Source organism: Ceratina calcarata, unplaced genomic scaffold, assembly GCF_001652005.2.
Source record: "Ceratina calcarata isolate Rehan_Ccalc_2016 unplaced genomic scaffold, ASM165200v1 scaffold177.2, whole genome shotgun sequence".
Taxonomy (NCBI): Eukaryota; Metazoa; Arthropoda; class Insecta; order Hymenoptera; family Apidae; genus Ceratina; species Ceratina calcarata.
Genome location: NW_017139104.1, coordinates 1 through 8,410, shown reverse-complemented (window position 1 = coordinate 8,410; position 8,410 = coordinate 1). Strand labels below are relative to the sequence as shown.

General features: G+C 39.4%; 2 protein-coding genes and 1 long non-coding RNA gene across 10 annotated transcripts; 1 reads left to right on the top strand and 2 right to left on the bottom strand.

Moving 5' to 3' along the window:
* Positions 1-4,959, bottom strand: LOC108632822 (transcriptional repressor CTCFL). 5 transcript variants are annotated; one of them, XM_018037640.2, is made up of 13 exons: positions 4,643-4,959; positions 3,382-3,552; positions 3,088-3,311; positions 2,659-3,026; positions 2,411-2,580; positions 2,140-2,276; positions 1,883-2,033; positions 1,672-1,813; positions 1,299-1,571; positions 1,102-1,238; positions 717-856; positions 451-648; positions 1-375 (listed from the first exon to the last, which is right to left on the bottom strand). In XM_018037640.2, the coding sequence occupies exons 2-13, from the start codon at positions 3,509-3,511 to the stop codon at positions 316-318; spliced, it is 2,130 nt and encodes a 709-aa protein (XP_017893129.1). In that variant the 5' UTR covers positions 3,512-3,552; positions 4,643-4,959; the 3' UTR covers positions 1-315. The 5 variants fall into 5 exon arrangements, with proteins under 5 accessions (XP_017893129.1, XP_017893131.1, XP_017893132.1 ...); XM_018037642.2 differs by having other exon boundaries at positions 717-832; XM_018037643.2 differs by having other exon boundaries at positions 1,299-1,409.
* LOC113463855 (uncharacterized) lies at positions 4,381-5,513 on the top strand. The gene is made up of 2 exons (XR_003388684.1): positions 4,381-4,467; positions 4,554-5,513. It is a non-coding gene; the product is annotated as an uncharacterized LOC113463855 (long non-coding RNA).
* An 84-nt stretch (positions 5,514-5,597) lies between these two features.
* On the bottom strand, positions 5,598-8,378 carry LOC108632820 (motile sperm domain-containing protein 2). 4 transcript variants are annotated; one of them, XM_018037636.2, is made up of 9 exons: positions 7,870-8,372; positions 7,422-7,565; positions 7,155-7,332; positions 6,719-7,088; positions 6,553-6,628; positions 6,386-6,492; positions 6,115-6,315; positions 5,924-6,052; positions 5,598-5,847 (listed from the first exon to the last, which is right to left on the bottom strand). In XM_018037636.2, the coding sequence occupies exons 1-9, from the start codon at positions 7,934-7,936 to the stop codon at positions 5,665-5,667; spliced, it is 1,455 nt and encodes a 484-aa protein (XP_017893125.1). In that variant the 5' UTR covers positions 7,937-8,372; the 3' UTR covers positions 5,598-5,664. The 4 variants fall into 4 exon arrangements, with proteins under 4 accessions (XP_017893125.1, XP_017893126.1, XP_026666560.1 ...); XM_018037637.2 differs by having other exon boundaries at positions 6,553-6,615; positions 6,739-7,088; XM_026810759.1 differs by lacking the exons at positions 5,598-5,847; positions 5,924-6,052; positions 6,115-6,315 and having other exon boundaries at positions 6,401-6,492; positions 6,739-7,088; positions 7,870-8,378.
* Between the last annotated feature and the right edge of the window lie 32 nt (positions 8,379-8,410).

Below are 8,410 nucleotides of genomic sequence, written 5' to 3'. Positions count from 1 at the left end.
TTTACCGATAATAAAGTAAAATAATAATATTTTACATTATTATAATTGTACATTCGCATATTTCACAAAACCACAAAACTACTGTTCCTTCATAAATTATTACTTACATCTAATGCACTAGTGGCAAAAAATGTTCTTGTACCATTTACGGGTGCCGCGCTAAGCCCCGAGAAAGTTGGCTCCATTGGAGTTATGCACAGTGTTTAAATAATTGTTAAACTGCACTCGCGCAGCAGCACGCGTGCTGCTACTGCGAGAGAGATAAAATATTTGACTATTACGTAGATGGATTTCCGGGTGTCCTCTTGCTTCTCATTACGAAATCGTCTGTAATATATTCATATTGCCATTGGCTTCCTCCTCCTCCTCTTCCTCCTGAAAGCAATCGCAATCGTTCGTGTCACAATCAGACTGTCTTTAAACAGTGATTCGGGAGAACAGTCGACTTACTTCGTCGAAACCGAAGCACGTTTCCATCTCTTTCTGCAATTTCGGGTCACTCTGCGTATTTTGAGATTTGGGATTTTCCAATTTAATCTCATCCATGTCTACCTCTTCCTCCTCTGTACCAGCGACAAGATCGCTTCCTTGACTCAAAGGATCTTGCACCATCAAGTCTCCGTCTTCGTTTGCTACGACAGCCATTTGCTGAAAAGAAATGAAAGAATCAGATTTACGTCGGCACGTGAAACATTTGGAATCGTGTTAACGGGTACCTGATCGTTTCCTTGATTGTCAGCAAGTTGTATAACTTCTAACACGACGTATTGTTGGCCGTCGCTTCCTTCAACAGCCATCATATCGTCCTCATCTTCTTCTTCTTCTTCGTAACCTTTAAGTTTAGAAGCTAAATCACCTGTTATCACAACATAACACTCGGATATTAGTCAATGATCTGTGGTCAGATCATATCGTAAGTGTCCCTGTGATTACAATCGTTCAGTCAATCATTCATCGTATATGTGTAAACGGTGTTACTTTGTTCATTTCAAACACGTAAATATCATCTCGACGGAATGAAAAATTTGAACAAATTTCGATTGTAAACATATATGTGAATCTTTTTAATCCAGCCTTTATACTCTTACGACAATATGTTACCTGTCATGACCTCGACCCTTTGTCCATCTATGATCTGAATCTTTTTTTGTCTCCCCATCTTCAATGCCTGCTGTTTTTCTTGAAGAGATGATTCCGGATCGTGAACGGCCATATGTCGAATAAGATTTCCTTTATGTCTGAGGGAGAAGTTTTTATTTATAGAACCTTTCTCCAGTCTCGTTAACATGTTTACCTACCTGAACGGTCGTTCGCACTCAGGGCATTGATGTGTCTTCTCTTGTGGAGGTGGAGGAACATAAGAAGGATTATGGTACAGATTACAATGCCGTTTGAGGAGTTGTTTTTGTCTGAATGATTGAAAGCAATGATCACATTGATATGGTTTCTGATCGGTGTGAATTAACATGTGGCTTTCAAGATGCCGCGCAGATATAGAAGCATACGGACATAAATCACATTTATAACACTTTTCTCCTTCGTGAGTTTTACTGTGCAATTTGTAGCTATATCTACAAAGGTAAAAGGTATGTGTTTTATGTTTGCAACGCACCAGTCTTCTCTTTCTTTTACCGTTCGATATGCGGTACAGAGTTATTTTTATGTACTTACCGGTCCGGGAATGTTTTTCCGCAGCGTTTACACTTCAAAGGTTTGTCAGAAGTATGCAATTTTTGTACGTGAATTCTGAGATCTGTTTTCCGTCCACACGTAGTAGGACATAATTCACATTGAAATACTGGTTTATCGCCAACTGTAATATTCGTAATACCAAGTGATATATTTGAAATTAAGTAAAAAATTCTATTTATCAGCTACATACCATTGTGTATCAATTTGTGAGCTTTCAAACTGTTGGACTGAGTAAACCGTGCTTTGCAAAAATCACACTCGTATGGTTTTTCTCCTGTATGTATACGTAAGTGTCGCTTTAGTTTAAAGGTATCAGGACTTGCATACGTACAATGCGGACACTGTAGTAAAAAAAAGAATAATATAGACACAGATTTCCGATTTAAGTTCGATTTCGTAGTGCATATGAATTCTTTCTTTTCAAAGAGCAGAAAGTATTGAGTATACCTGATACGGGCGTTCTCCTGTGTGACATCGAATATGACGCTTGAGTTTAGATAACTCGACAGAAGCATAATCACATTCGTGACATTTATGTGGTTTCTCGTGGGTGTGCCTGTATCGAACGTGTCTAACAAGTTCACCTGTAAACGAACATTGACAACAATTACTATGCTTTTTCGTGTATGATTTATAGGGCTCGATGACCGAAAATAATTGATGATAGATGAACAGATTGCGTATATACGAAGAAGTCTATAAAAAAATGATGACTCACCGGAAGTCGTGAATGCGCTATCACAGAATTTACAGTGATGCGGTTTGGTCCCAGTATGCGTGTTAACGTGATTCTGCAACGAAGCTAGCGTTTTAAATCCTCTTTCGCAGACGCTACACTTATGCGGTCTTTCCTCAGAATGCGATTTCATGTGCCGCGATAACAGATACCTGTATGCGAAACGTGTACACATTAAAGAATCATTTACGAGTCGATTGAATATTAGGCTCTCGGATGATGGAAATTACCGCTTAGGACTTGTGTAATTACAGTAATTACACATATGAGCTTGGGTGACGGTCTGAGACTTTTTAGGTAAGAATTTAATAATCTTTGCTTTGTCATCTTCCACTTCGGATTCCACAGGTGGCTCATTGTCCTCGTTATCCTCGAAATCGTAAACGGTAAGATCTTGTTCACCTTCGCCTTCTTCGCCTTCTGCTCCTTCTCTGACCACTGGTTTGCTACTTTCCTTCTCTTCGGACTCAGGTTGCTGAACTATGAATACGTAACTGAAGTCACCCGAATTTGTATCTGATGGTACAATTGTCACCGTCTGATACGCATCCTCAGAATTGATTACGACCTGATTGTTCTCATTACTAGTTGCTTGCCCCTAAGACAGAACAAACGTTTGTACCCATACGAGTGTCACACTAAATCTGCATCTCACTTACATCCTCGTCTCCATCTACTTGTTCTAGTTCCTCAATTTCCTGGTACTGCTCTTCCTGAGCAGCCTCCCCTTCAGCTTGTATATCTGTCTCTTCGACTTCTTGAATTTGCACCTGTGTCATCACAGGCGTCTCATCGCTATTTGCTTGATAATAATATTGACCAGACTGGTCAACGAAGTAAGTCCCACCCTCTTCTCCACCCGACAATCCTTCCACTTGTTGCACTGTAATTGAATGTTTTAATAAAATTCATGCTCCTTATCAGAGATGCAAGAATATTTCTCAATTACTGACATTGCACATGTTGCAATTGTTCTCCTTGACCACCTTCGATTTCTTTGTTAAACGTCTCTAAATAAGTTTGTATCTCTGTCACAGATTCTTGCTCCTCTTCTAACTTAATAGTCGCTACGTTACTTGTCATGGTCAAATCATTAATTCATATGTGTACTTTCATTCATTAATCTGGAACATCAACAGGCACATCATTCATTTGATTGTTCAAATAAATTGTCATCTTAAATGACATCCTCCGCGTGTTTGTCCTTTGTGTCACCAAAACATATCCAGATCAATTGCATTCTATATTGTTAAAAAGCATGTTTACACCAGTAGAAGTTAATACTATATACATAATACATATGCATATGCAGTTGCGATACACACAATTAGTACAAACACTATAGGAGATATGTAGATATATGTATAATCTATACTATGTAATTCATTGATTTAGATAATAAGTTATCAGTGTAGTAATGCAGACCTTGAGGCGTACTGTTTCATAGATATATATGAATGAGCATTCTTAAAAAAGTGAAGCCATTTAGAAGAGCGTTATCAAAGAAATGGGATGAGACCCGAGTATTGCGTACGGTCGAAATTTCGTAAGAATTCGCAGGTATGATCGTTCGTGAATCTACGAAGACACGTGCATCCATACGAAGATTTGCCGCCGATTACCACCGGGATACGGAGGGTACTACGAGAGACATAGTGGATCGAACGAAATTAAAGGAAAATCAATATCCGGGTGAAGAAATTCAAGGTACGTGGGAGCAGGTGAACGAAGGGGTCGGCGAGTGATCGGCAAGTCGAAGCACGCGTTGGTATCCCTCGTGATCCAGACATCGGGGGCGTCATAAGAGTTTCGCGAAGTCAAACGGGATTGACAGGAGCGACACGCGCTGCTGTGGAACGCCATGCGACACGCGGAGCGGATAACGCGAGCGAGGATGACGCCATGAGCGAAACGTGATCGGCGCCGTGATGGGCGAAGGCGAGGGCGAACGCAACGGCGAGGGCAACGCGTGGAGATACGTAATCGGGCCTCCAGGGTTCCGTAACCGTACACTTTCATCGGGTACCGGAGGCCCCGAGGTTGCGCATTCTGTCGGAAAGCTTTTAAGACAACGCGGGTGCTTTCGATTTCAGGACACAGGGGGCATTAACGACAAAAATTTCAGAAAATTATCACCGTCGGCGCTGTCATCAATATGGAGGACGCAACGGAAGGGAATACTGTTCGTTCTGCTACGTGCTGCTGATAACTCACCGATGTTTCACGTTCCTCTCACGGCCGGCGTATGCTGATCCTCTCGGATATCGCTGAAAATCGTCTTTCCTCACACGTGTTCGTGTTTCCACGTCGCGCTGGACTCCTTTGCAACACGAAACCTCGAAATATTCCCTTACCTCATAAAGCCGAGAACGTTCGTGTGAGGGCGTTGTGTAAGACGCGGAGGACAATATGGCCGAATCGAACTACGAATGTTCAAATGCTGCGCGTTGGTAGCTGCGCACTAGGACGCGTCACTCGTCATGTTTACACCGGACGACCGTCGTTTTACTCACTTCCGGGCGTTAAACTAAACCCACCTTCGCTCTTGCCAATTCACTTTTTCCATTATCGTCCATCGGACCTTCGTCTACCATACCGCGGTTCTGATCGCCGGAGCCTCGAAATCCTTCAATTTCTGAATCCTTTCGAATACGGTCCAACAACTGTCCTCGTATACGCATGAGTAGAATACATTCCAACGAAACAAAAAAGATGCAGTTCTGTACGAAAAGAGCGGGAAAAATGCACCTCGGGAAGGGGAAACTATTAAAAAGTGGGGGAGACCAACACCCATTTACATAGGTGAAATTATTGTTGCTTTTTCCTAAGTGGTTACTAAACGACTGACGTACATCACCGAAATAAGTACGTTGATCAGTCGAGCGTTTCCTATGTATTTACAAATCTTCCTATCAAATTATCTGTGCAAATCTCTGATTACTCAGTATTTATTTAATGTATATATATGTACATACTATAAAAAAACTTTTATTTTTTAATATCTACGTGTTCTCGGTTGCATTAAGATAAAATGCACGTACGTGGTGTATAAGGGAAAAAATAAACTGTTCACATTAAATATAAAGATACTTAACACATTTTATTAACGTCAAGCTTTTATGAATGTACATAGTAAATAATTATAAATAATGATTATCCTTGTTAAACATAAATTAATAATTAAAGTTATTATTATATGCCTGTAGAAACGAAACAAATTCCTACACTTTGAAAATCTATAATTCGTGACACATATGACAAGCAGTAGGTTGCTCCACGGTACTTTTTATATCGAGTTTCAAAATATAAACAACTATTATGGCCATTGCAATTGTTACTATTACAGAGAATAGTAGTAAATGCTTTATAAAAATGACGTCGCTATGTAGCTTTGCGTTACATTCTTCCAAATGTACAATCTGCAATTGATCAATTCATTTATTAAGAATACTGTTTAATATTCTGTCTCTGTATAACAGTATGCCTTACACTCACTTTACGAGTCAGTGTATCGGTTTGTCCATTTTCCGACAATCCAGGCGAAAATATCGATCTAGACGTTTCATTATTTACACTGCCGCCGTCGCAACATCTCAGTCTATGCTGTTCCGGCTGTTTCTCGGACTACAAAAATATAAATCCAATGATAAACAGACTATATACGTATTTTACGGACAGTTTATTACCTTCCATAGCGCAGCCAAATCTCGCGTCGGTGTATTTGGATCTTTTAACGGAAGGCACATAACTAAAAATCTGTCAGCGTGTAAAAGCCCGCGAACGTTATATTCCTGTTGCAAAATAACAGAAATCACCCGTTGCTCTTGTGGCAATAAAATTCCCGAGCTTGGTCGTACTCGAAATTTCTCAGGGGACGTTGTTTTTATCTGTAAGTGATAGCAATTCTTTAATTGTCCTTCAATTTGATTAAAACACACATTGAGAAGGAAATTGTACTTTGTAAGATAAAGGCATGGCAGAAGACATATTTTTCAGCGTAATTGTTCCACCGATCTCATTCCCAATTCTATTAAACACAATCGCGTCTGGTTCAATGAATAACACTAAAAAATATTCCTGATTAACTTTCTTTTCAACGGTGGAACATGGCCTTCGTTACTTACGTTGCGCTTCAGTTTGCTGTTCTCCGAAACTACCGGGTGATTGTTCTGTCATTGGAGAATTCTCTGCAAAATGCACCTATAATTATATGAAGAAAGAGGATTCATTCACAACTGAAATTTATCGCTAATTATTCGGTACTCATAGCTTGAACAACTAGCTATGTACCTTTCTGCTATTAATTTTACCATTCAGTGTAGCATCCATATTGTTTTGTGCTTCTGGTACAAATTTGAAGACGTATTCATTGCTGCCGCCCCAGCATGTAAGCACATCGTTAGGATCGACAAATTCATTGATACTGCTTTTGTGTACGAATTTTATCTTCGGTATCGCCTTCGGTGGTAGCCACGATTTAATTATTTTAAACGCGGTGTTCAATATCCACGGCATCTCGAATATGATGATGTAGTTTAGAAAGTTGGGGTAATAGTTTTTACAAAGACCGATAAGGTACCTGATAAATTCCATATCCATGTTAGATAAACCGCTTTCTGACATATCAAAGAAAAGCGATATTTGATTGCCATTAGTTTCTCTGAAAATAATAACAAGATAGAATTAATATATAAGAAAAAGAATCATCAATTTATTTGTCAATTACCTTTCTAATCTTTCGAACCAGTACACGACAAGTCTTTGCAACTCATTGAAATCTTTGCTGCCTCGAGTGTGTAATTTACATCTAATAACAAACATCGTTTTCCCATCCTTATCTTTGCCGTGTATAAAACATAATCCAACATCTAAATATTCCTTTTTCACATTATCTTCCGTAATTTCTGCAATCAGGTAATATTGATACAGTGCGTCGTTGAAATCTCTCAGCTTATCATTTCATATACAAGAGGCACGTGTCAATATTTATTACCATTTGTACCAAATTTACTTCTCCAAGCGCAAGTGTCCCATAACATATTATAGGATTCTTGCATATTATTCTCATTGTGTTCCAAAAATCTTTTCAACCAATTGTTATTCTCTTTTACCCTCGTAACATCTGCTGGATGGAACTCTGAAATTGCATTTGTAGAACAAAATAAATAATAACTGAAAACAGTTGGGAAAACATCTTCGTGTACAAATGCGTCCTTGCATCACACACTTGATCAGTTAAGTACGTAGAAACGATGAGATAAAGAAGTTATGAATTATTTATTAAGAAAAAAAAATTTCTACTTTTCATTGAACGCGTATCGAAAGCAGGCGACCTTGGAATATGAACATGACGCTAAGCTCGGATTCGATTACTTTGGCTAGCGCTCCGACGATATCTCTGGTACAGAAATTATGTTTTAGGAAATAAAAATGATACACACTGGGATCGGGCGGCGTCTTAAAAAATTTCTCCCGCAATTCCGTGATCAACTCCGGCTGCACTTCCATCTTCTGTTAACCTGGTGCTGGATTGACACTTTGACCGGCAATGAGCTATATGACACGAACACACGATAACCAGACGATAATTGTTTATCCGGACATCAAGTCTGCGCGTCGAGAGGCGCGCATACTGTGCTCGGACTTTATATTCAATTAATTGAACTCATAAATTCTTCCTTCCAAACGCCAGACGTCACACTTTCCCGTGGACGTAATACACTGAATCACACTGAATGATCTGTTTCAATGAGGGGAGAGCAAAGTCTACCCGAGTCAAACTCGCTTCCGGCTATGCATATGATTTGCAAACATTTGTAAAACACACGATACAGATCCGATGCAACGTACGAAATATTTTCTTTGAACCTGTATTATATATTTATACCGGCTTGCTGTTTGTCAGTCGATATATTTATTTATTTAAGCTCGACTTCCACGGGTATATTTGAGAAATACGATTCATTTTCTAATGGGGAGATA